The sequence below is a fragment of the Cataglyphis hispanica genome, chromosome 11, assembly GCF_021464435.1.
Source record: "Cataglyphis hispanica isolate Lineage 1 chromosome 11, ULB_Chis1_1.0, whole genome shotgun sequence".
In the NCBI taxonomy this organism is placed as follows: domain Eukaryota; kingdom Metazoa; phylum Arthropoda; class Insecta; order Hymenoptera; family Formicidae; genus Cataglyphis; species Cataglyphis hispanica.
The window spans coordinates 1,679,974-1,707,224 of record NC_065964.1 but is presented as its reverse complement, the minus strand read 5'-3'; the positions used below and the strand labels follow the sequence as shown (position 1 = coordinate 1,707,224).

General features: G+C 27.2%; 4 protein-coding genes across 8 annotated transcripts; all 4 read left to right on the top strand.

The window, feature by feature from the left end:
- Window positions 1-657: 657 nt before the first annotated feature.
- On the top strand, window positions 658-4,576 carry LOC126852678 (histone PARylation factor 1). 2 transcript variants are annotated; one of them, XM_050597707.1, is made up of 5 exons: window positions 658-1,078; window positions 1,840-2,406; window positions 2,512-2,660; window positions 2,766-3,004; window positions 3,169-4,557. In XM_050597707.1, exons 1-5 carry the CDS (start codon window positions 941-943, stop codon window positions 3,468-3,470), a joined length of 1,395 nt encoding a protein of 464 aa, XP_050453664.1. In that variant the 5' UTR covers window positions 658-940; the 3' UTR covers window positions 3,471-4,557. The 2 variants fall into 2 exon arrangements, with proteins under 2 accessions (XP_050453664.1, XP_050453665.1); XM_050597708.1 differs by lacking the exon at window positions 658-1,078 and adding an exon at window positions 1,111-1,455 and having other exon boundaries at window positions 3,169-4,576.
- A 136-nt stretch (window positions 4,577-4,712) lies between these two features.
- Window positions 4,713-8,105, top strand: LOC126852684 (myosin-2 heavy chain-like). The gene is made up of 5 exons (XM_050597718.1): window positions 4,713-4,762; window positions 5,354-5,706; window positions 5,833-5,976; window positions 6,409-6,720; window positions 7,747-8,105. Exons 2-5 carry the CDS (start codon window positions 5,362-5,364, stop codon window positions 7,969-7,971), a joined length of 1,026 nt encoding a protein of 341 aa, XP_050453675.1. The 5' UTR covers window positions 4,713-4,762; window positions 5,354-5,361; the 3' UTR covers window positions 7,972-8,105.
- A 2,781-nt stretch (window positions 8,106-10,886) lies between these two features.
- LOC126852938 (uncharacterized) lies at window positions 10,887-15,011 on the top strand. The gene is made up of 4 exons (XM_050598237.1): window positions 10,887-11,419; window positions 13,007-13,502; window positions 14,486-14,492; window positions 14,704-15,011. Coding segments are annotated over exons 1-4 (813 nt in total). The 5' UTR covers window positions 10,887-11,417.
- Window positions 15,012-22,665: 7,654 nt separating this feature from the next.
- On the top strand, window positions 22,666-25,476 carry LOC126852687 (uncharacterized). Of its 4 annotated transcripts, none has more exons than XM_050597725.1 (3): window positions 22,666-22,741; window positions 23,597-24,613; window positions 25,169-25,476. In XM_050597725.1, the coding sequence occupies exon 2, from the start codon at window positions 23,733-23,735 to the stop codon at window positions 24,396-24,398; it is 666 nt and encodes a 221-aa protein (XP_050453682.1). In that variant the 5' UTR covers window positions 22,666-22,741; window positions 23,597-23,732; the 3' UTR covers window positions 24,399-24,613; window positions 25,169-25,476. The 4 variants fall into 4 exon arrangements, with proteins under 4 accessions (XP_050453682.1, XP_050453681.1, XP_050453680.1 ...); XM_050597724.1 differs by lacking the exon at window positions 22,666-22,741 and adding an exon at window positions 22,786-22,941; XM_050597723.1 differs by lacking the exon at window positions 22,666-22,741 and adding an exon at window positions 22,786-22,954.
- The last annotated feature ends 1,775 nt before the right edge of the window (window positions 25,477-27,251 follow it).

Below are 27,251 nucleotides of genomic sequence, written 5' to 3'. Positions count from 1 at the left end.
TTCCGCGCTTTGATGCAAATGGGTTAAACATTATAGAAAAAAATGGTACAGAACTTTTCTCCTCAGATTTGCCTACTCTACCTGCACACGACGGGTGATGCGACGCTGGACACCCTGTATATATGTATATATATATATATATATATATATATATATATATATATATATAATAAAATTTTATTTATAACGAGAGAAAAGAGAAAGAGATATGAATATGTATAATAATAATTAATCTTTTACTTGCAATTTTTGCTCTTTACTATATTTTAATTTTATTCTTCTCTCAAAGTCTAAATATATACTTATGCCCTTCTAATTTATCGCACAAATCTATTAGCAAATTTTCAAACGAAAAAAGAATAAAAGTGTCGCCAAAATGAATAGATTTATGCAGACACACGTGTCCCAGTTCCAAGTCTACACAGATGTCATGATTAGAATCCTAAATAATCAGAGAAGCGACAATAGCGTCTCGCTTGCTGATTGGCTGATCGTCATGTTGGACCCGTACAAATTAATCGCAACCAGTACACTGTAAGTGAAAAAAGATATATTTGTAATGTTATTTTCTAAAAAACAAAAACATTTTTAATATTCCTGAGACTATTAAGATTTTAAACGTATATTTACGATTACAATTTACTGCTGCAAACGTATATTTACAAATGGACTGCGGGCCCAATATGGCGATCATCGGAAGCATGGTGGGGGTAACGATGTGGCTTCTCTGATTATTTAGGACTCTAGTCATGACGTAAAGAGACATATCAAACGTGATTGGTTTTTACGAGCTCAACGGTTGTGGGTTGTGTTTCCTGAACACATAATCTCGATGACGCATCAGTCACATCAGTTGATATCGCATAAATTCTAAATTTTATGATAATATAATATAATAAAAAGTCGAGTAATATAATAGATCTTTTTTATTACACGTACGATGTCGTCTGACAACGAAAACGCTCAACTTCAAGAGTATAATGATGATCCGCGAATTCCTTGTCAATACGGTACAAAGTGTTATCAGAAAAATCCGCAGCATCACAGCAAGTACAAACACCCGCCAAAGGAAGAGATGGTATCGTACACTTACATACAACTTTTAATTCACGAAGAACATTATGCAAATTGACAATAATTGATACGCTGACCTCTATATACAGAATGTTTCAGAAATGCTTCAACAAACTTTAGGAATGAGTTCTCTACACAAAAATAAATAAAAAAAGTTTTTCAAACATATGTCGGGAATGTCTGATTTATGAGTTATAATCGAAAAATTTCAACAACAAAAACTGGCAAAATACATCTACAATGACACATGACCAGTGTAATATATCTTCACTTCAATTGTTTATCTATTCACAATTCAAACAAATGCATACATGGACATGTCGGATCATGAATTGTTGCACTTTTTCAAAGATCCCATGACAATTGCGAATGGTTTCGCAGGTATCTATATGTTGATGAAGTGTCTCTTCATTTGCAATTTCAGTTGCATAAACTAGGGCTTTTAAATGTCTTCATAGATAAAAATATAATAGATTTAGGTCAAGCCATAGTACTGAATTGAATGTAATCTTTCAGTTATAACTTACAAGTCAGGAATTTTTGGACATGTTTATATAACATTTTTTTCTTATTTTTGATGGAAAACTCACCTCTTTGTTGAAGTACTTCTAAAACATCCTGTATATTATAAAATTCTATATGATATGATTAAAATATAATATTGAAAAATATAATATATAGAAATCTGTAAATTGAGAGATACATTAAAGTTAACTAATATATTGACACGAAATTACTATTATTTATCTTTTAAAAACATTGCAGGTGAAACAAAGAGTTGAGAAAATGATTACTGGCGTAAAGAAAAAAAATCTTAAAGATGATAAGAAGAGAAAAAGTCCACAGAGAAAATTGCAAAAGATATACGAGTTCTGTCAAAAAAATTTGCACGATATCTCGCCAAGTCCGGAGAGAAAGGATGACATTAGAAATAGCAACAAAGATAGCAATAAAAACTTTAATGCGAAAATAGAAGCATCGGATAAAGATGCGACAATCGTGCAGACATCATCAAAGAAATATGATCATTCCCTTGAATCGATCAAGAGTAGTGCAACTGAAAATACATTATCGACATCCAATGTCGATACTGAAAAAATTATTAGGGATCTATTTCTGGTCGAGATGCCAATAGATTTTTTTCAGTTTTATGAATTTTGTAAAACTATATCAAAAGATAATAATCCTCTTCTGGCATGTAAATCTGTTTCTTTAAAACTTGTCGGTCCGTACGACGTGCTGGACGGTAAAATAAAAGATTCTGAAAGTGCGAGCGATAAAGAAAAATATTTGATACACTGGAGATATTATTACGATCCTCCAGAATTTCAGGTATGTAAGATGAACGACTTTTATTCTCAACAATTAACATCCATTATGTTTGTAAATGTTGCACAAAAATAAAATCTAGATTTAAAACAAAAATTTTATTTGTAGACCATTATCAAATGTGATGGCAAGGAAGGATTACATTTTGGCTACTGGCGAGATAGTGCTACAGAGAAACCTGTATTCGTAGCAAAAAATCGAGCAAATGTAAATTGCATAATCGAACCCGTTGCGGAAAATATATTTGGTGCTGTTGAGTAAGTAGATTAAAAATTTCGTAGAAACTAATGTATATTTATACATGTTTATTTATTTATTGTTTTATATATTATTCCTTGATCTGCATATTGTCTAAATTATAGCGCTTATTTGCAAGATAAAATAAAATCGTCCAATCCTTTTGAGAAGACCAACATAATGCGTTTGCATTCCCAACTAAAAAACTTTGCTAAACATCATGACATAACTCTAGAGAAGAATACCGTAAACATGCGATCAAGAGAGAGGAGAGTTGTAACACGAACTTTTCATAAAGCAGGCATTGTAGTCCCTTATGATAAGAAGACTCAGTTGGGTTATAGAGATTTGGCAGCAACAGACAGTAAGTACAATTGGCTGTATTGATAACACATTGATGCACATATATTCAACAAATAAATTTTCTATGATATATTTAAAAAGCTTTTTATTTACATAATTAATAATATAGTTTGATTACATTTGATATCATTGCTGATTCAAGTGTTTCTTATTGGTATGTTACAGACGATTTGCAAAAGATATTAAAAGAGATAGAGGAATCTGACACTTTGGACGAAAGAAAAACGTCTTTCGTGAAACTCGATGAAATCGTAAGATTGGCGACGATAGCCGCGGACGAATGCGACTTCGGCACTTGTTTGGAGTTGGGACACGATCTCTTCTCAAATGGCGGCATTCATATACAAACAACAGTTTTACAAATGTTATCCATTGCCTATACTCATTTACAAAGGCTGCAATTTTTAAGGATACTTAAAGCACACTTGAAAAGCAGAAAAAAAGGTTGCGAATTAAGTGTAATTTGAAAAAAAAAAACCTAGTTGGTTATATATTTCTGAAAAAGAAGAATAATTATAATTTTTATTTATATCGTGATTCCAATTCTCTCTTGATTATACCAGCTATTCTAGAGTGTATTCGAATGCCTTTTCTACGAACAGATGATAAATTTTTGCTTAAAATTTGTAGAAAAATTAGAAATTTTCAAAAAAGATTTTTAATTTGTTAATGTGGATAATATGATGCTTTTCAAATGCCGAAAAAAAAATTAGGAAAAAAATGATACTTAATACTATTTAATAATTGTTATAAGATTATTTATACGAATTTAAAAAAATATAATAATTTTAAAAAAACTATAAAACTGTTACAATTATACCTGTGGAAAACTGTGATGCTATATATTCTTCATCAGAGATTATCTTTATTTTGTGCTATATGTATGCTTATAATGTAAGTTTATCTACTTTTTTCTAAAATTTTTAATAAATTTCAAAATGTGTGTGTGCATAAAAAAAGCACAAAATATCATTAAAAAGAAGTGTCGTAAAAAATAGATAATTTAATGTATTACATAAAAATCAGATAATTCAATAAGACAATCAATGAAAAGTTCAAGCAGTTCCCTATTCAATTTGTGTGAATGTATTGTTACAAAATCATCACGTTTCGGCTTAATATTATATTTTGAAAAAAATATCGCCTCATATACTTTGCGTTGCGTAGACAATAGATAAGAAGCGAAGATACTAGACCTTTTTTCAGCAAGAAGCTCTCTCGAGAAAATCGCATTCAATTTATTTCAAGCGTAAGAGCAGTTTTCATCTTTGATTTCGTCTCGAAACATTTTGTATTGGATGGATGACAACAAATTAACATTATTCATTTCGCGCGTTAATTTTCTATTTTGAGAATTTATCCAAAAAATTATTGTAATGAAAATAATTCTCTCTGATAAAAAAAAAATAAATAAATAAAAGTTTGATGTGTGTAAACTCAGCGATTATTTAATTAAATTTTTTAATCCTTTAACGATTATATTTTTTAAGACAAATATTTAATATATACTCGAATTTTTGCATTTCGTAATCTTAAATGTCATTTAAATTAAATGAACGAGCATACATTAAATAAGAGAAACATATAAAAATAATTTAGTTTCCGTAAATACAAATTGTATACATATCACATATAACTGAGTGTATGAATATCATTATAAACTGCTGAGATATGTAACTCGAAATAGAACGAACGGCGAACAGCCAAAAATATCTTACGCTTCTACTTAGTCGTCGATGTCCAGTCGCTCCGGTTAACAGTGAAGTTTCGATGAAAGTGTTTTTTTGACGAGAAATATCAGATACATATACATATACATTCTAATAAGTAATTCATTCTTGATATATCCGCCTTTCTAATAAGTAATTCATTCTTGATATGATACATCAATAGACTGTTTAGATAAGCATCGCAATTTCTGTTTAAGAATCATAAAAGGAATTATTAATACTTTTGAACGAATCGTATCACTAAATCTAATTAAATTAATTAACATTCATTAATGAGAGAAACGTACATATAACAATTGTATAATTTTCGCAAATACAAATTGTTTACATCATATAAACTGAGAGTGCAAATATCATATTAAAGCGCATGAATCATAGCTTCATATAACTTCTTATAGCTTCGATAATTCATAACATATATTTAATAAGAAAACATATTTAACGAAGATGCGTGACACACACACACATTTTTTATTTGTTTGAAATATGACACGTGGAGAGCGTAACAAAAAAATAGTATTATTTCTCGCCTTCTTCTGTTCTTCTTGCGACTTGACATTACGGCATTGACTTTACCATTTGGGATTGAAGTCACTATTAATCAATTGTCATTCTTGCAGAAAGAGACATGTCGAAATTAAGTAGGACAGATCCTACGGCCGGCGGAGATGCGCCCTTCGCAAAAAAGACCGATTATGCCGATGACGCAATTTCGCTATCAACTATCGAGTCGAAATGTTCCGATGATGAAACTGCAGATACGAAAGAAGCTTCAGTGTTGACCTTAAATGTACAGACTGAAACCGAACATTCGGTAGAAGCGATCATAAGTGACACACTTGGTGAAGAGATAGCTACAAAAGATACTGCGATACTTATCGACGCGCAAGAATCTGAAGTTAAAAGTTCACTTCGAAGCGAAGAAATCACTCTTCAAAATGAAGAAATGCCGCAGTCGAAATCTGAAGAGAAGGTAAAAAAAAAAGAATAGATAATCGATTATGGATTATAACCGACTGTAGGTTTTTAAATTATTATATATTTTAATTCTTTTAAAATTATTATTTCTCTATTAATCGTATTCTCCTGTTGTATCTAGGCTGATAACTCATTGAAGCTTAATGCGAGAGACGATAACGCGACGCGTATATCCGAACTGGAGGAGGAAGTGCGGGTGAGAAAATCCGTAGAAAAGGCGGATGACTGTCCGGAAAGAAACGAATCATCTCAGCACGATAATGAAGTTAAATTTCATCATATTCTTAGTAAAGAATGATCTGGTCATTTCCTGCATCTTTGCTATATGCATATAGGCTCTTCTTATAAAACTTTCCAATAAATTATGTCTTTTAAATTATTCTTCTATTATAATCTATTATAATTTTTATTTATTTTGTTTAAAATTAGAATTAAAATTGTTAAAACTATTATATATGTGTATATATAATACTCAATAATCAACTCAATCCTAACAACACACATGTCCTCTGGATGTCTTTTGGACACGTGTATAGGGAAGTAATATATTGTACATAAAATTCTATTTAATTTTTCTACAAAAAGTCATCTTGTCACGAACAGGATCTTTCCATTTTCAATACAAGCTGTTTAAGGATTCATGGAGCTTTCAATTTTTACATAAGACGTCAACTGATATGATTTTCTTATGATTTAGAAAAGGACAAAGGAGCGTGATGAATATCGAAAGAAGCTTGAAGAAACGGAGACGAAGCTAGCCGCATTACAGGCGTCCTGCGAAGCAATAACGAACCACGATGGTACCGAAGACACTCTGCAACGATCGGTGGAACAATTGCGCGGTCAGTTGGCGCAGACCGCGTTGATGTACGAGGAGCGGAATCGCGTGGCGATGAATCAGGAAAATCAGATTAATGCCCTGAACAATCAAGTGACTTCGTTGAAAGAGGTGGTATCGATCACGCGGGATTTACTGCAGATCCGTAACATGGAAGTGAAGCATCTGCAAGTGAGTCGCGATGATCTTATCTTTAACTTATATATTCTCTTGATAATATTTATGTACAACAATATATATATATATATATATATATATATATATATATATATATATGTATATGTATTTGTTATACAGGGTGTCCGGAAACTTTTGACACATTAATAACACAATAATTATTGCGAGTTTTACAAAATGGTACAGGATTTTTGTTTGGTCCAATCTCTCTTCACACTTCGGGTGTGTCAAAAGTTTCCAAACACCCTGTATATAGAGAGAGAAATATAGAATACATAAAATCTAAAAAGATTATTCAAAAACAAGATAGTAAGGCTCTTTTTAGGAAAAAAATTTCTTTTTCAGTTTTTTCTTTGATTAGGGCTGATGAAGTTTGAAACTTCGGTACTAAAATCTTTAAAGATTGAAGTTTCGAAGCTTTGAGACTTTAATATTTATTCAATCTTCGAAGCTTTGAAGAATCAAAATTATACTATTATTAATTTAATATAATAGTAATAGCAATTATATATATAGCATATCGCAATTACCATCGAGATACACAGTTATAAAAAATTATATGATAAAATCCAGATAAAATTTCTAACGTTGCAATAATTAATGTTGAATAATTACATATTTTTTGAGCATATATATTAATTAATTTTTTTTATTTACAATATTTTAGCATTCTCTGAATGAATTCGCCATTTGCTCGAATATATTCTTCAAAACTTTGAAAAAATTTGAAAGTTCGAAATTTCAAACTTTCGAAATTGTCAAAAATAACAGCTCTGTTTTCTAATAGCTTTCTCTTTCCTATTTTTTTTATTTCTTTTTAATGAAGAGGAGAAGAAGGTTTAGAATTTCGCAAAATAAAACTTTTCATACATATGTACAAATTGAATTAATTCTTTTTGATTTATCTTTTCTTTTCGAAAGTGTTTCTTATATCATCACCGATAAGTGTGCATCATTAGAGTGAGAAAGTGATCCAAAATTATTATATTTTTAAACTAACATATGTGATATGCATTGTAGACTGAAGTCGATAGTATGGAAAAGAAAATCTCCGAGGAACGCGATCGACATAACGTGATGATTAGCAAAATGGATACAGCGATGCAACTCAACGCGGATCTTAAGAAGGAATACGAAACCCAGCTATCCTTATTCCAAAGTCTTCGTGAGAAATACGGCGAGAAAATTACTTTGCTGACCGCGGAGAAACGAGCCCTCGAAACAGCCGCCTCTGCACCTGAATAAAAATTCTTTTATTTGCACGTTTTCGACATCATTAATAGATTTGGCACACAAATTTCTTTGTCATCATAATGTATGTATGTTACCTGATACACATTATCAAATAATATGTTAATAAAAATTTTATTTTTTTTCTCTTTCTCTCTTATGTGATTTCTCAATAAATTGATTCAGCCTTTTAAAAAGAAACGCAAAACTTGCATTCTGGCAATTCGTGCAATAAACAAATGCTTGTATTATATATATATATATATATATATATATATATATATATATATATATATATTATATTTCCAAGCCTCAGATTAATACTTTTGTAATTGACTTGTAATGACGATTAAATTAAAACTATAAAATGGAAATATAAAATTGACTTATTTAAGTCTATATAATTATTTTCACATTATATAGTTCCAGTTCATTTTGCAATTTTTAATACGATGCAAGAAATAATATAGACAAAAATTGTTAATAGATTTGTAATTTTCTGTGTATGTATTAGAAATTTATTTTTGTCCATTGTGTATAATTTATACTTTGCATTAAAAGTTTCACGCTCATGTAAAACCAACATGCATATAATGTTTCATGATCAAATATCGTAAAATCTTTAAATTAAATTACACTTTTAATTGAATTACATATAAATTCTTGCTACGTATTGAATTATATATAATTGAATTATATATAAATTCTTTCTACATATCCTTTTAGAATCAAGAATGAAAGGTGAAGCAGAATTGACAAAGCAAAGTAGACGATACAACCGATGATTTTATTTATCAAACAAATCATAAAAATTAATTCTGTGATATTATACTTTAATATTTGTACGACGCTATTTTGTATAATATGTGTCACTAAAATACATATAAATATTATATATATATATATATATATATATATATATATATATATATATATATATATATTAGAATCATTATTTTAAGCAATTGTGACCTGAAATATTTACTTTTATTTTTATAAGACAATAATTTTGAAAAAATAATATTAAGAGATATATTGAAAAATATGTGCTTTTGTGTGTATATATTTATTAAATTTTAATATCAAATATTAAGAAAATACAAGAAAAATAAATAAAAAATTTATTTTCATTTATTTATTTTTGTTTTATTTATTTTCATAATATAATATTATAACTTTGGAAATAATATTAAGAGAGATTGAAAAATATGTATTTGTGTGCACATTTGTAAATTTTAATATAAAAAATTAAGAAAATACAAAAAAATAAAGTATACAAAAAAAAAATTTGAAATATTTTTTTCATTAGAAGAGAGTCTTAAAATTAAACTTGAAGAAGACTGAACTTTTTAAAATAAGATTTGACTTGAATTATTAAAATAAAAAATAAGACACTGAAAGTAGATAGCGCAAGATGTTAATTTAATATATCATATGCATAGAATTTTTAAAAAATTAAATATATAATTTTTATGTTATTTGTTCAAAGATCGCATTTATTGTATTCAAAATAAGCTTAATTTACGGTACAATCTTTCTATACAAGTGCCCCGAAATTCAAAGATAATAAGAGTTGCATAAAAATTTGTGAAAAATTAAATAATAAAAACGTTATTTTTTATTTTAAAATATAATTTTTGAGATGTTAGTCTAAAGCTAATTACAAATTATGGCTGTGTTCCAAAATTCACTGCTAACTGGAAATCTAAAGTTCACGTGATATACGACGTATATTATAGATTTTCAATACTGGCAGTGAATTTTGGAACACGGCTTATTTATAAATAGTTATCTGTTCATCAATCTCATGTGCGCTAATATAACAATCTATAAATGTTTAGTTCATTTATTGTATGTTATGATTACTTTAAATATACAGAGTGTCTGATAATAATTGCCCCACCCGTAATGTGGAGATAGAATGGATTAAACCAAGTAAGAAAGTCCTTTACCATTTTTTTATAATGCTTAATAAAAGAATTATTATTGAGAAAAGTCTGGCCAATTAGTGCTGATATTTAGTCAGGCATGTTGGAGTCGCGTGCCTGATGTGCGTGAGCGTTCAACTGTCACAATGCGGCTCATTGACGTGCGCCAGGCTAAAGATCGGCGATGATTGGCCGACTCTACTCAATAATAATTCTTTTATTAAGCGTTATACAAAAAAATGATAAAGAATTTTTCTGCTTAGTTTAATCCCCTCTATTTGCACATTACAATTAGGTAGGCAATTATTGTCAGCCCTGTATATATGTCATTCTTAAATTAACATATAATTAGTCTAAATTTTTATTTTTCCATGTTATGAGCGACTATCTTCAGGCAAATTCTCTTCTGTGATCTTAAGAAAATACATATCGCACATTTTTCTAAATCATTAATTGAATATGTAAATCGTACTCTTTGCGATAAAATAGTAATTTGTATAAAATGTTAATAAACCAAAAGTAAATGTAACTCTAGGAGAATTAATCTGAAATATTTTGTAATCTTGTAAAATAAAAAAAAAACTTGTTGTAACGAAAAATATATTAAAGTTACTTTTTTCGATAACGTGTAATAATTTTAGTAGTTACTTTTATTTAGTAGTTACCTTATTTTTGTCGAATCTGCTGGGAATAATTCAAATTATTTCTTGTTATTTATCTTCTATAAATTTTATAGAAAAAAGAGCTATATATTAATCAAGATTAAAATGCAGTATTATTATAAAAATTGCTGAAAGATTTTTTTAGTATCTCGTTTCTCTTTACTTTATAAGGAACATTTCATTAAACAGATTATTTATTTTTCTTTCTTAAGATAGATTACTAGATAATTGGTCAAAAGATTTAAAAATTGTATAAAGTTAAAAATGTAAAAAAGATGAATTTGACTTTTCTTTTAAAAAAACTCTATATAGTTTCAAATCTTAAAACTTCGATCTCAGTTTTCAATGCGTAGTCTGATACGAGCTTTAAGCCCGTAAGTGCGAGTGAGACAATAGGACACTGCGCTGATTGGACAACATTTTCAGTTGTCACATTTATACTAATTTATACATCTAACGAGGGACACCATTTCTGCCCTTGAGTGTACACGGTTTTTGCTCATGTACATTATTTGTTATCATCTTCACTACGGTCGCTTGCGTCTCACTTGCTCGGTCTTTGCATTTCTGTGTGGTTTATTTATATCTATTGCGTCTAGCAACTAAATAACAGTGAGATTTCTCAAAAAACATTTTGTCCTGTAAGAAAAAGGAAGTTCGAAAAAGCGTTAACAACGTTGCGACAAAACTAAAAAGAATTTGTGACTATAATTAACTGTGTGCGAGTAGATTTGCTTATAATATTTATATTATAAGCAATTTTCTCTACTAAATTTAATTAAATTCATTATTTAAGGAAAAATTATTATCAAATATAAAGATATTGAAGTAAGCATTTTGAAATTTAAATTTATTATACTGCATCATTAATATGTAAGTAAAATATTCTTTTATTTTAAATGCTTCCTATTTCTTCGTTACACGCAAAGAAAATACCGTTTATTATATTAGATCTTACAATTAATATATTATATAGTTATAATTATGTACATATTATAATATCTTATTAAATGGCTTGATGTATATTATATATAATAATATAATAATAAATCTTTGATGATATGATAAATCCTTGATATAGGGGCAATCTGAAGAAAGTTTTAAAAACTCAAATACATAAAATATATGAGTTTTAAAAAATTTCGTGAGATTGCCCCTATATCGAAAATTTACCATAATAATTAACTTATTATAAGTTCATCAGCTATTATAGTATAAATATAGTATTAAGTATATATATATATATATATATATATATATATAATTTTATATATTATTTATACCAAAATTCTCTATTAATATCAAAATATGCTGAAATTACTTTAATGTAAAATATTAATTAATTATTCATGTATTAATCCATATTCATATATTCATTACTTATTGTTATTCAAATTATTTCATGTTATTTATCTAAAAACATGCAATTTGAAAGACTCAATTGCTTTAAAATATTATATATATATATATATATATATATATATATATATATATATATTTATGTCTTTGCTTAATCAATCTCTATTATAATCTTATTTATATATTTTTATCTCACTTGTTTTATTAAATTTTATTTTGAAAGGATACACATATACAGACTAACAAATTTCTTAAATTATTAAAGTACTATATTTAATGTGAACTAATAAATTAAAAAACGGGCAACTGATGCGCTGAATGAGAGGCGTCAAAAATGTGTTATTCCGTTGTTTATGAGTAATGTATATTTATTAAACATTTTGATCAGAAAATTTAATCATCTAATAATTTGATAAATAAGAGTAATATCAGGAGCGTGTCATGCGAGCAGGACTTGTCAACGATAACGATATTAATACATGATATTAATAATTCTTCATCCAGCGCATCGGCTCTCAGTTACCCGTCTCTTTATTTATTAATATTGTTAATATTATTTTATATTTAGGGACTATTATATAATGATATATTTTATATTTAATGTGTTTTCTGACTTAATTTTATATTTTTTAATTTTTAAGCAATAATTAATGAAATGAAATATAGTTTAAAACAATAAAACAATAAATAAAGATAGATAGAGTGAAAAATCAAATATTATTAATTTGATTTTTCACTCTTATAAGATAATATTGGTCTGTGTGGAGTTACATTTTAATTTTATGATAATAATATTGAAAAATATATTCTTCATTCCCCTTACTTTAAGAAATAATTTTCTTACTAAAAAATAAAATACTTAAATAAAATATAAAAAAACAGTAATTAGAATAAAACCAATGTAAGTAAATAAATATATAATAATAAATACATAATGAATATAATTAGATTAGAATCAATACATTAATCTAATTGTACTTGTATTAATATGTACTTGCATACTATATGTATCTAGTGTGAACTTATAAAAAAGTTGCTTTATGAATTTTAATATTTAATATTGGTTTTCATATTAATATATATTACTGAATTGAATTACAGGGCTGATGACAAAAAAATTATCTCTTCAGCGGATATATTTGAAAATAGCAATCATCATTGCCGAGCAAAAGTACTAAAAAAATTCTGCTATACTTGGAGTATTGCTAATTTTTGGGAAATTTATGAATATACTACTGAATTATATTCTAGCAATGTCAAAGATTATTTTACATTTTATATGTCTAATACAAAGAATAGTTTGAAATTTTATGTTATTATAGATAAAAATAAATCAAAACTTACAGGTTCTTATTCTGTTTTTTTGAAGACTAATGAAACAGACATTATGTGTACATCAAAATCGGTACATGAATTGTATAATGAGGAACTATTATATGAACTACCCATTTCCAAATGGAATCCGACATATTTATCAAATGGGACATTTACAATATGCTTCAAATTTCATATATTTCAAAACTTATTGAACAGTAGTATATACCATACATATTATCCATTTTCGGGAGAGTTTTTCTTTGATATAAATGAGAACTTTGTACCTAATGAAAAATTTGATTCACTTATTACATTTGTAATATATTTTAGTTTTATAAGTTATCTCTTGATGTAAATATTAATAGCTTTTCTTCTAAAAATTATTAATCTAATGTAATACAAAATAGAGATTATAAATATATTCTTTTTGTTCATTTTGTTTATTTTATGATATACATATATATATATATATATATATATATATATATATATATATATATATGTTATGATTACTTAAAATATATGTCATTTCTAAATTAACACATAATTAGTCTGAATTTTTATTGTTCCAAAAGTTAAGGAGTGACTATCTTCTTAAGCAAATTCGTTTCTGTGATCTTAAAAGAATGCATGATCACACTTTTCTCTTCGCGAATCGCCAATATGTAAATTATATTCTTGCGATAAAATAGTAAATTGGAATAAATGTTAATAAAGCAAAGTAAATGTAATTCTAAAAGAATTAATCTGAGATATTTTGTAATCTTGTAAAGTCAAAAAAAAAAACATGTTTGCAACGAAAAAAGTACTTTGTTACATTTTTCGATAACGTGTAATAATTTCAGTAGTTATTTTTAATGTTATTTTTGTCGAATCTAGTGAGTATAATTTTTATACAAAAAACTATTGATCAAGAGTAAATTAAAACAATATTATATAAAAATTACTGAAGTTTCTTTTAGTATCTCATTTCTTTTTATTTTATAAGCAACATTTAAGTTAGACAGAGCATTCCTTTTTCTTCTTTTTTTCAAATCAAATTATTTGGTGATTGGTCATAAAATTTTAAAATTGCATAAAGTTAAAAATGTGAAACAGGTGATTTTGATCTTCAAGAAAACTATAGTTATGATTTCAAATTTTGAAATCGATCTTCGATCTCAATCTTCAATGTAATCTTAAAGTAAGTATCAGAGACTACGCATTGAAGATTGAGATCGAAGACTGAAATTTAACCAATCAAAAAAGAGTATATAATTTTAGCTCTTTGGTAAAAACGAAAATGAGGCATGGGCAATAATTTTTTATTCTAACTAATAACAAATTCCAATTTTTAATCTTTAATTTTCAATTTTTATTGCGTAATTTTGTATGGACTTAAGTGAACGTAGTCGTGAATATTGTTACACGTGACTCTTAATCGAATTAAATTAACGTCCGTAGTTATAAAACTATGGATGTCATTCAATCCGATTAAAAAGGTAAACGTAGTCAGGACAAAGAAATGTATTCCTTAAATATATATGATATAAAAAATCTTAAATCAGTCTGTGAACAATATTTAATTATAAATACAACAATAAAGAATGTTATAGAACACTTCAAGATTGCGCATTTAAATTGTGGAAAAGCTTTGGAAAAATATGCTATAGAATTTATGAAATTATATTTTGAAGATATCAACAATATCGCAGCTTTTAAAACTTTAGTGCTAAAATATACCGAATTATTAAATCAAATAAAAGATGTTAAAACACTGAAAATAAGCAGCGCAAAATCATATAAATAAAATTTTTATAAAGCTGAAGATATAATTTTTATGTTATTTGTTCAAAGATCGCATTTATTGTATTCAAAATAAATTTAATTTATGATATAATATTTCTATAGAAGGTGAAATTCAAAAATAAGAAGATTGCATAAAGGCTGTAAAAAATAATAAAAATCATAAAAGTATAATTTTTGTATTTTAAGAAATAGTTTTTGAGTTGTTAAGATCTAAAATTAGCCACCAATCACAGACTATGTTAAATATTTACTTAGTCATGAATAATTAATTCTGTATTATTTCAGTATTAATATTAATTCAGTAATTTACATATAGGCGATTACGAAACACAGTCTGTGACTAACTGGCTTTAAACTATATGGGACAGACAGTCGTAAATATTTTTGTTACTTTATTTGTTACGAACTTTTACGCTGTAATTTTATTATCTTCGCATTTCTCCTACATTGTAACGTAATATATTTAATAATAAAATATATTTTTTTATAGTATATAAAAGCTGTTTTTAATTTCGTTTTAGAAATATAAATGCAAATGCATAGATATATCTAAAATTTGTTGTAATAAATTTATTACAAACATAATAGTGTTCTTTATTATTATTTTACATTAGAATATATCTTATTTTAGTTTTATAAATTATCTTGATATAAAATTATAAGTATTATACACAGCTTTTTTTAAAATTATTAATCTAATGTAATACAAAATAGGAATTAAGTATTCTTTTTATTTAGTACATTTATTGTATATTATCATTACTTTAAATAAATAAATAAATATATATATATATATATATATATATATATATATATATATATATACATGTGTGTGTGTGTGTGTGTCATTCTTAAAGTAGCACATAATTAATTTAAATTTTTATTGTTCCAAGATATGAAAGATCTTCTCAGACAAATTCTTTTCTGTGATCTTAAAAAAATACGTATAACACTTTTCTTTAAATTGAATATGTAAATCGTATTTTTTTGCTTTAAAATAATAAATTGTATAAATGTTAATAAAGCAAAAGTAGATGTAACCTTAGAAGAATTAATTTAAAATAATTTGTAATTTTGTAAAATCAAAAAAAGAACTTGTTTGTAAAGAAAAATATATCAAAGTTGCTTTTTTCGATAACGTGTAATAATTTTAGTAGTTACTTTTATCCTTATTTTTGTCGAATTTACTGGCTATTTTATACAAAAAGAAGCTACATATTCATCACAAATATTAAAATACGGTGTTAAATAAAAATTGCTGGAAGAATTTTTTAGTATCTCGTTTCTCTTTAATTTATAAGAAACATTTAGTTAGACAAGTATATAATTTCTTTTTCTTTTAAGAGAGATTATTTCTTTTTTTTTTTTTAAGATAGATTATTCGGTGATTGGTCAAAAAATTTAAAAATTGTATAAAGTTAAAAATGTAAAAAAGATAAATTTGACGTTTCTTTAAAAAAAAACTTTATATAGGTTCAAATCTTGAAACTTCGATCTCAGTCTTCAATGCGTAGTCTGATACGGGCTTTAAGCCCGTAAGTGCAAGTGAGACGAAAAATATACCAACGTTACAGATAATAGGACACTGCACTGGCTGGACAACATTTTCAGTTATCATACATTTATATTGATTTATACATCTAACTGCCAAGAGACACTATTTCTGTCCTTGAGTGTAAGCGGTTTTTATTTGTGTATTATTTGTGTATTATTCTCTCTACTAAGGTCGCTCGCGTCTCACTTGCTCGGTCCTTATATTTCTGTGTAGTTTATTTACATCTGTATTGCGTAAAGCAACTAAATAACAGTTTTCTCAAAAAACATTTTGTCCTGCAAGAAAAAGGAAGTTTGAAAAAGCGTTAACAACGTTGCTGTGATAAAACTAAAAAGAACTTGTGAATGTAATTAATTGTGTGCGAATAGATTTGCTTATAGCATTTATATCATAAGCAATTTTTTCTACTAAATTTAATTAAATCCATTATCAACGAAAAATTATTATCAAAAATAAAGATATTGAAGCAAGCATCTTAAAATTTTAATTTATTGTACTGCATCACTAATATGTAAGTAATTTATTTCTTTATTTTAAATGCTTTCTTATTTTTTTTGTTACACACAGAGAGAATACCGTTTATATATTAGATATTAGATCTTACAATTAATATATTATATAGTTATACTTATGTACATATTAGTAATATCTTGTCAAATTGCTTAATATTATATATAATAATACAATAATAAATCCTCGATGATATGATATAGGGGCAATCTGAAGAAAGATTTTAAAACTCAAATACATAAAATGTATGAGTTTTAAAAAATTTCTTGAGATTGCCCCTATATCGAAGATTTACTATAATTAATTTATTATCAGTTCATCAATTATTATAATATAAATATAGTATTATATATACATATATATACAGGGTGTCCGATAATTTGCGGACTTCCTTTTAAGGGAAGGTAGAGGTGTTATTCTGAATAGAAAAGTCCTGTACCATTTTGTGATTTTCTCAATATTTAAGAAAATATTAATTTTAAAGATCAGCCAACGAAGTGCCGCGAAAGCTCGTGGCGCGAAATGCCTCCACTGTCAATTGATACTCGGTCGCGGCGAAGCAATGGGAGGAGCAGTTTGCGAGCATGCTTCGCTATGGCAACCAAAGAAATACACACATAATGCGCGCTCCGTTTTATGTATGTGATCTTTTCATTATGTGTGTATTTTTCAGTTGCCATAGCGAAGCATGCTCGCAAACTGCTCCTCCCATTGCTTCGCCGCGGACCGAGTATCAATTGACAGTGGAGGCATTTTCGCGCCACGAGCTTTCGCGGCACTTCGTTGGCTGATCTTTAAAATTAATATTTTCTTAAATATTGAGAAAATCACAAAATGGTACAGGACTTTTCTATTCAGAATAACACCCTCTACCTTCCTTAAAAGGAAGTCCATGAATTATCGGACACCCTATATATATATATATATATATATATACATACATATATATACATATATATATATATATATATTGTAATATTATGTATATAAATTAATAAAAAGAAATTTTAATAGAATTGATTACTTTAATGTAAAATATTAATTAATTATTTATTTATATTAATCTACATTACTTATTATTATTAAACAAATTGTTTTATGTTTATCTAAAAGCATGCAATATGCAAGACTCAATTGTTTTAAATTATATATATATATATATATGTATATATTTTTTTATGTCTTTGCTCAATCAATCTTCATTATAAATTTATTTATATATTTTTATCTAACTTGCTTTATTAAGTTTTATTTTGAAAGAATACACATATGGAGACTAACAATTTTCTTAAATTATTAAAGTATTATTTTTAATGTGAACTAATAAATAAAGAAACAGGCCACTGAGAGCTGATGCGCTAAATGAGAGGCGTCAAAAGTATGTTATTTCATTCTATATGAATAATGTGTATTTATTAATATCGTGTATTAATAATATAATAATGTTACCATCGACAAGTGCTGCTCGCTCGACATGCTCCTGACATTATTGTTATTTATCAAATTATTAGATGGTCAAATTTTTGGATCAAAATGTTTAATAAATATACATTATTCGTATACAACGGAATAACATATTTTTGGCATCCCTTATCCAGCGCATCGGCTCTCACTTGCCCGTCTTTTTATAATATTATTAATATTATTTTATATTTAGGAATATTATAAAATGTTATTTTTTATATTTAATGTGTTTTCTGATTTTACTTATTTTTAATTTGAGTGATAATTAATGAAATAAAATATAGTTTAAAACAATAAAACAATAAATAAATAAATAATCAGATATTATTAATTTGATTTTTCACTCTTATAAGATAATATTGGTCTGTGTGGAGTTACATTTTAATTTTATGATAATAAAATATTAAAAAATATATTTTCATTCTTCTTAATTTAAAAATTATTTAAATTTTTATTAAAAATAAAACATTTAAATAAAATATAAAAAACAGTAATTAGAATAAAACCAATGTATGTAAATAAATATATAATAATAAATATATAATAAATATAATTAGACTAGTTTTAATAAATTAATGTAATTGTATTTATATTAATATGTAAATGTACTTGCATACTATATATATTTAGTGTACTTATAAAAAAGTTGCTTTATGAATTTTATTGATTAATATTGGTTTTCATGTTAATATATATTACTGAACTGAATTGTTTACAGGGCTGATGACAAAAAAATACTATCCTCGGCGCATATATGTGAAAATATCAGTCATCATTGCCGAACAAAACTAGTGCTAAAAAAATTTTGCTATACTTGGAGTATTGCTAATTTTTGGGAAATTTGTGAATATACTACTGAATTATATTCTAGCAATGTCAAAGATTATTTTACATTTTATATGTCTAATACAAAGAATAGTTTGAAATTTTATGTTATTATAGATAAAAATAAACCAAAACTTACAGGTTCTTATTCTGTTTTTTTGAAGACTAATGAAACAGACATTATGTGTACATCAAAATCGGTACATGAATTGTATAATGAGGAACTATTATATGAACTACCCATTTCCAAATGGAATCCGACATATTTATCAAATGGGACATTTACAATATGCTTCAAGTTTCATATATTTCAAAACTTATTGAACAGTAGTATATACCATACATATTATCCATTTTCGGGAGAGTTTTTCTTTGATATGAATGAGAACTTTGTACCTAATGAAAAATTTGATTCACTTATTACATTTGTAATAAACAAAAAATGTCTCTATGCGAATAAGAATTTACTATGTTCTCACAGTAAAGTCTTTGAAGCTATATTTTGTAACTGTGATTTAAAAGAAAGTGCAGATAATAAAATAGAAATAACTGATACAAGTTACGATATTTTTAAAGAATTATTATTCTTCTTACACAATGATTATTTATCTGAAAAGATAAATACAGATGCAGAAGCATTATGTGAGCTTTTTTTTACAGCTGAAAAATATGACATAAAAAGTCTCAAATCAATCTGTGAACATTATTTAATTATAAATACAACGATAAAGAATGTAATAGATCATTTCAAGATTGCACATTTAAATTGCGGAAATTCTTTGGAAAAATATGCCATAGAGTTTATGAAACTACATTTTGAAGATATCGAGGATACCCCAGAATTTAAAATTTTAGTGCAAAAGTATCCTAAGTTATTAGTTCAAATAAAAAATGTTGAGACACTAGAAATGAGCAATGGCTCATATTAATTTTAAACATCATATGCATGAAATTCTTAAAAAATTGAATATATAGAATTTCTATTTGTACAAAGTTTACATTTATTATACAGAAAATAAGCTTTCTTAATTTATGATATAATATTTCTGCATAAAATGACGCAAAATTCAGGGATATTAAAATTGCATAAAAGGCTGTGAAAAATTAATAGAAACGACATATTTTTATTTTAAGAAATAGTTCTTGAGATATTGGAGTCTAAAGCTAGCCAATCACAGATTATGTTTAAATAATCACTTGTTCGTGAATCGCATGTGCGCTAATTTATTTAGTGATGCATGTAAATACATGTACAATTTACAAATAAACGACTTAACACAACTTCTGTGACCAGTTTTAAATTTTTGCATCTCAGAAACTATATGCAATAAAAATTTACAAATACTTATGTTATTTAATTTGTTACAAACTTCTATATTTTATACTGTAATTTTATTATCTTTGAATTTTTTAAGAATATTCTTTATTATGATATAATATATAATATATTATAATATATATTTAGTACTAAAATATATTTTTTATAGTATAAAATCTATTTTCAATTTTATTTTAGAAATATAGTATAGTTAAATGTAAAGAAATGTATTAATTTTGTGATATGCATATAGTAGCGCTCTTCATTATTATTTTACATTAGAATATATATTTTATTTTAATTTTATAAGTTATCTCTTAATGTAAAGATGCAAGTATTAATAGCTTTTTTTCTAAAAATTATTAATCTATTGTAATAATAATAAAATAAAGATTATAAATGTATTCTTTTTGTTCAAATTATTTTATACATACATACATACATACATATATATATATATATATATATATATATATATATATATATGTTATAATTATCTAAAATATATGTCATTCTTAAATTAATATATAAATAATCTGAGTTTTTTTTATTTAATTATGAGCATCTTTTTAAGCAAATTCTTCTTTGTAATCTTAAAAGAATGTAAATTATATTTCTCTTTAAATCGCGAATTGAATATGTAAATTGTTTTCGCGATAAAATAGTAAATTGTAATAAATATTAATAAAGCAAAGTAAATAAAAGAATTAATCTGAGATATTTTGTAATCTTACAAAGTCAAAAAAAAACCAATTTATTATTTGTAACGAAAAAAGTAATTTTGTTACAGTTTTTGATAACGTGTAATGATTTTAGTAGTTATTTTTGTCGAATTTACTGGATATAATTTTTATATAAAAAAAAAACCTTATTGATTAAGAGTATTGGAAAGCGATATTACATAAAGACTGCTGGAAGCTTCCTTTAATCTCTTTCTTCCTTTATCTTGTTTCTCTTCACTTTATAAGAAACATTTAAATTAGACAGATTTTATAATTAGACATTATTTATTTTTCTTTTTTTTTTAAGACAGATTACTGAGTGGTCAAAAGATTTGAAAATTGCACAAAGTTGAAAATGTAAAAAGGGTAATTTTGACCTTTAAAAAAACTATAGTTATATAGTTTCAAATCTTGAAATCGATCTTTGATCTCAATCTTCAATGTAATCAGACTTATAAAGCTCGTTGTATCAGACTACGCATGAAAAATTGAGATCGAAAAGTGAAATTTAATCAATCAGAAAAGAGTAATTTTAGTATATATGTATACATATATGTATATACATATACAGGGTGTCCAGCGTCAATGATCACATCACTCGTCGTGTGCAGGTAGAGCAGGCAACACTGAGAAGATAAAGTTCTGTACCATTTTTTTCTATAACGCTTAATAAAAGAGTTATTATTGAATGAAGTCTGGCTTATCATCGCCGATCTTTGGCTGGACGCACGATCGGTAAACCGCGCGCCTGGTAGTGTGCGTGAGCGCTCAGATGTTTATGACGGAAAGTATAAAATTTGCAAAAAATGGGTGCTTATTAGCCTTGTTGCGTTACTGCTTTCTACCACGAAAGGCCAAAAAGCATTTTCAGTCCGTATTTCGGCCGTAAAGCGATACGCTAGAGAAACAAGGACAGCATGCAATTGTCGCTCCTTGTCTATTATATATTATCTCATCCCAACTCCCGCAATCGCATCCGTGTACTCACATGTCGGTGTTTGCCTTCATGGACGCTACACACATACGCGATGAAAGAGATACGAAGACGGCGCAATCATTTCTCTTTGTCTAGCGATCAGTGTACTACCAATTCGACAATATCGAAAAGTGGATGTAGCACAGACATGAATCAAAATTGAAAAGTGGACGTAGCACGGAAATGAACCATTCGACTGTTTCATCCTGCCTGAAAATGGCCATGTTGTTTCAAGCGGTCGTAAAATGATAAAACATAGAGGCGCTGCTGTCGGGATCGAGAGCTATCGTACGAAAAACGCCGGGATGGCCGCTCTAAAGGCCATTGCACGTTAAAAAATTTTAGTCGTGATCATAATGCCGTAAGAAAATTGACCAATCACAATCAAGCATTCTACAACTTAATTAGAATATCTAACGGTGATTGGTTGATTTGCTTACGATCTGACGATTACGACTAAAATTTTTTCACGTGCAATGGCCTTGAGCTTCTCTGCTAACAATATGGCGGCCACGTAGTGCTCAGTAGCGCCACAATAACGAAGAGGGCTACATGTGATATGTGATATTTTAGTGTATACTTTAATTACATATAAAGTTTTATTTTGTTTATATTTTATAAAGTATTATTCAATATGAGGTATTTTATTGTATAATTCTTTTTTTCGCTTATTGTCGCTTCATATTTTTGTTGTGTATAATCATATTATATTTACTGTTTTTATTAATCGTATAGATTCATTAATATGTAAAATAGTATTATGAATTAAAAGCAATATTAAATGTTAAATTAATTTTTCTCATGACATTTTTTGTAAGTCTCACAATTAGACATACATAGATTTCTATCTTAACTAGTAACTATCATCATTCAAATTAAAGCTCGCGCACAACCAACAATATGAGAATTATTTAGCATCGAGTAGAGATCTTTAACCAGAGATCGGCCAATGTGTTGTGGAGTAAAACAGGATATGACGTTTTTGACGTTTTTACGTGTTTTTAATGAAGTTATGGCTGAGTCGGTTAGGTTAGCTATATATCTTTGTCTCTCGTACTATATATATCTTCTCTCTCACACTTCCGATTTGACTCCAGGCAACGGAGTCAATCAGAAATCGTTAACGATTTGGCCGATCTCTGGTTAAGGATCTCTAGCATCGACAAAGGGGCCGACACAGACCCTACTGTATTTAACTATATTGGACACTGGTTAGGTCAGGTTAGATCTCCAAGTGTCTCCAAGAACAACGATCTGTTCGACTTCGAAGAGAATTTGTCCCAGACATCCGACAATTAATCCCAGTCCTACTCCAACGACGAGCAGTACGGGGGCACAAGAAGTGAATAGAGATGCAATCCCAGACAGACACGCGGGTCTACAACATTGAGTACGATCACGGACCGCTCAAGGATATCAAGGAGGAGGAGATCACGGATTTCCAGGCTAGCAGTAGCAGGATACACAATTTAGGCAGTCATAAGGATTCTATGGGCAGCGCTGGAAGTATGCGGAGCAATACTTCCGGCAGCACACCGGATTACGATATCTTCGAGAAGAAGCATTTCAACAAATCCCGACACATGGATCTTGACGCCGCGTCCTTGACCTCACTGCAGGAGTTCGAGCACTTGGAAAGTACGGTGGCAGCCGAGAACTCGCGAAGATTTCAGCGCGGCTCGCATGATTGCGTCAACAACAGCGGTTTTCCGAGGAGATACACGACCGGACACTCGGGCCACGGCGACGACACCTCGTTAAAGGACTTCGAGGGTCTTGAGAAAGCCTGCCGGGAGACTCGTCTGATGGAGCTGCGAGCCCGCGAAGAGCAGGAACTGCTGGAATACGAGAGTCCGGAGGACAAGTATAGAGCGGAGAATCTGCCGCATTCGAGGACTAGTAGTGCGTCCAGTTCGTTCAATCTTAGCACTTCCGAATCGGGCGATTACGAGAAGAGGATAAAGGAAATCGACGAGACAATATGGATCACGCAGTCTAACGTGGAGAAGCTCGATTGAAGATCCGACTCTCCCGGGATGAAGACGATCTTGGATTTTCCACCCTTGAGCTCTTAAAATGCCTTTGTTGGAGTTCAACAGAATGTTGGAATGTCCGAGAGAAGTCGCAGGGAAAAGGCGGTCGACAATCCTGTCAGACGAACATTTTTGACGGAGACTGACGCGAGGAATGGGAAAACGAAAACATCATCAAGTACATAGGATAATTCTCGTAGGTAAGATAAAAAATAATGATTAATCTGATATTTATTTTAGTATAAAAATAAATGCTTAAATTATACTTTCATTGAACTAATTTCAGTTTTTTTTTTCTTTGATATAAAAAAATTATGGAAATGTTTATTTATAATTGGTCTTTCTCATAGAAGAATACTCTAAACACTTTTAAAAAATTTTGTTACAAAAATTGATTAAACGATGATTTTCAAAAGCTGTTGTAATATATTAAATAAAAAAGATATAAAGCATTTTGTCAAAATTGAATGAAATTTGCAAATAATGCAATTTAATAATGGAAAAAAAGGCTAATTACTATTTGCTCAATCAATATTCCAATAAATAAATATGGTGTGAAAAATGTAAAAGATAAATAGAACACAAAGTATAAATAGTATGATTATTTGTGCGATATTAATCTTACCCTGAAATGACTCATGCTAACAAATTGTAATATGAACTAATAAAACCGAGTTGTAATATAATATATCGAGCCAATTTATTCTAGATCGCTGTTATTAATAAATTGATTATATTTTATTTCTCTTTTACAGATAGTGGATTATAAGGAAGAACTTTTGCCATAACTTTATAAATATATTTTTGAATAACACGAGAAGCTTTTTGCGAAGAAAACAATATTAAATATTATATATAATGTACTAAAGCGGTATTCACGTTCAGCAACGGGTTTACAAATGTCCATTACCTGTATCCATTTACAAAGATTGCAGTTTTTAAAGATATTTAAAGCACATTTGAAAGATAGAAAGAAAGGTTGCGAATTAAGTGTGATATGAAAAAAATTATATTTGATTATATATTTATGTAAAAAAAAGAACAATTGTAACTTTTATATATATTTGAGCTTTTATATATATATATATATATATATATATATATATATATATATATATATATATTTTATATATATCATCCTGATTCCAATGTTTCTCTTGATTATATCGGCTAGTATTATTCTAGAATCTATTCTAATGCTTTTTCTGTGAACAGATGAATTTTTATTTAAAAATTTAAATTTAATTTCTAGAAAAATTATAAATTAAAAAAAAAATTTTTAGTTACTTGATGCAAATGTACCATGACGTTTGTCAAAGGAAAAAAATTGTGGAGAAAATAATATTAAATATTATGTAATAATTTTATAAAATTGTTTATACGAATTTCAAAAAAATAATTAAAATAATTTTATGAAAAAAATTAAACTGAAACTTAATAAATTTATGTTTATGTTACAATTATTTCAAAAGCTGTAAAGCTATACATTCTTCAATTCTTAGAAATTTTCTGTATTTGTATATAACATTGTGTCTATCTATGTTGACTTTTAAAGTTTTTCTAATTATATAAAAAGTTGCCATATCAGTATGATTTATTTATAAAATAGAAAATTTACATTAAAATCCTTGCAATTAACGTCAACGCTCTTAATATATAAATTTTCGGGCACATGTATATAATGTGAATTCCAGTTATGATTGTAAATTTATTATATTTTTATTTATCAGAGAAAGCACAAAGATTATCAAATTTTACTGTTATTAACATATTTAGTTACAGTATAGTTATAAACATATACAGTTAAGTTCATTTAAAAAATCCATTGCTTTATAAAGTAGTGCATATAAATTGGATATCATATGCATATTGTGTAGCAAAAGTGAATTAAATATAAGAGCAAACTAAACGTAAAGCATATGTAATATTTAATATTCATTAAACACGAATCGATAAAATATTGAACATAAAAAATATATGGAATCAGCATTATCAATTAAAACAACTCGTGAACCGAATACTGCATAAAAATCACTTAAACGGAAGATACATAATATAAAATTTTTTAATGTAACAAAAAGTTTAAATATAAATTATTACAAAAAGCAGATCTCACTAAAAAAAAACGTCAAGGTAAAAAAACTACGACTATGTAACAAAAAGTTTAAATATAAGTTTTTGTTACATAGTCGGAACATTACATACAAATTGGAACATTTTTTATGTACTTGGCGTATTTTTTTTTTACCTTTGTAAGATTTTTTTAGTAGGATATCACTGCTTTTTGTAAAAATTTGTATTTAAACTTTTCGTTACATTAAAAATTTTATGTATGTTGTATTTAAGTACTTTTTGCAGTATTTGATTTATGATTTGTTTCAATTTTTTCACGTGATGTCTTGTAAAAACAATTTATATTATTCTTAAATTAAAAGATAATTGCTATCTTCAAAATATAATATTGTTAAGTGCGTAGGATAAGGAAGCATAGTGTGGGCTTGCTTTTTAATTATTAAATTTGAAAGGGCGTTTGTTGTAAGAATTTTTGCTTATAAGATAAAATGCGAATTATTTCTTGTTTAACTATTTTTAAAATCTTTATCGCAGATATTGAGTTGCATTTATCGAACATTTTAAAATACTACTTATACATGTTCTATACATGTATTATAATGTATACGACACTACTATTATAATGTGTTTTGATTACGAGATGTCTTTGTGTGCGCTTCCTCGTAAAATTTTATAATATATTTGATGTACTTTTTTTAATGATTTCAAACAACATTTTTGTGAAATTCAATAATGCTGGTTGTAGCGTATTTTTATAGGATAATA

Coding starts and splice junctions, on each gene's coding strand:
- LOC126852678 (XM_050597707.1), top strand. CDS start 941: ATGTCGTCTGACAACGAAAACGCTCAACTTCAAGAGTATAATGATGAT. Junction 1,079..1,839: donor ACCCGCCAAAGGAAGAGATG/GTATCGTACACT, acceptor AAAACATTGCAG/GTGAAACAAAGAGTTGAGAA. Junction 2,407..2,511: donor ACGATCCTCCAGAATTTCAG/GTATGTAAGATG, acceptor TTTTATTTGTAG/ACCATTATCAAATGTGATGG.
- LOC126852684 (XM_050597718.1), top strand. CDS start 5,362: ATGTCGAAATTAAGTAGGACAGATCCTACGGCCGGCGGAGATGCGCCC. Junction 5,707..5,832: donor AGTCGAAATCTGAAGAGAAG/GTAAAAAAAAAA, acceptor TGTTGTATCTAG/GCTGATAACTCATTGAAGCT. Junction 6,721..7,746: donor TGGAAGTGAAGCATCTGCAA/GTGAGTCGCGAT, acceptor TATGCATTGTAG/ACTGAAGTCGATAGTATGGA.
- LOC126852687 (XM_050597725.1), top strand. CDS start 23,733: ATGCAATCCCAGACAGACACGCGGGTCTACAACATTGAGTACGATCAC.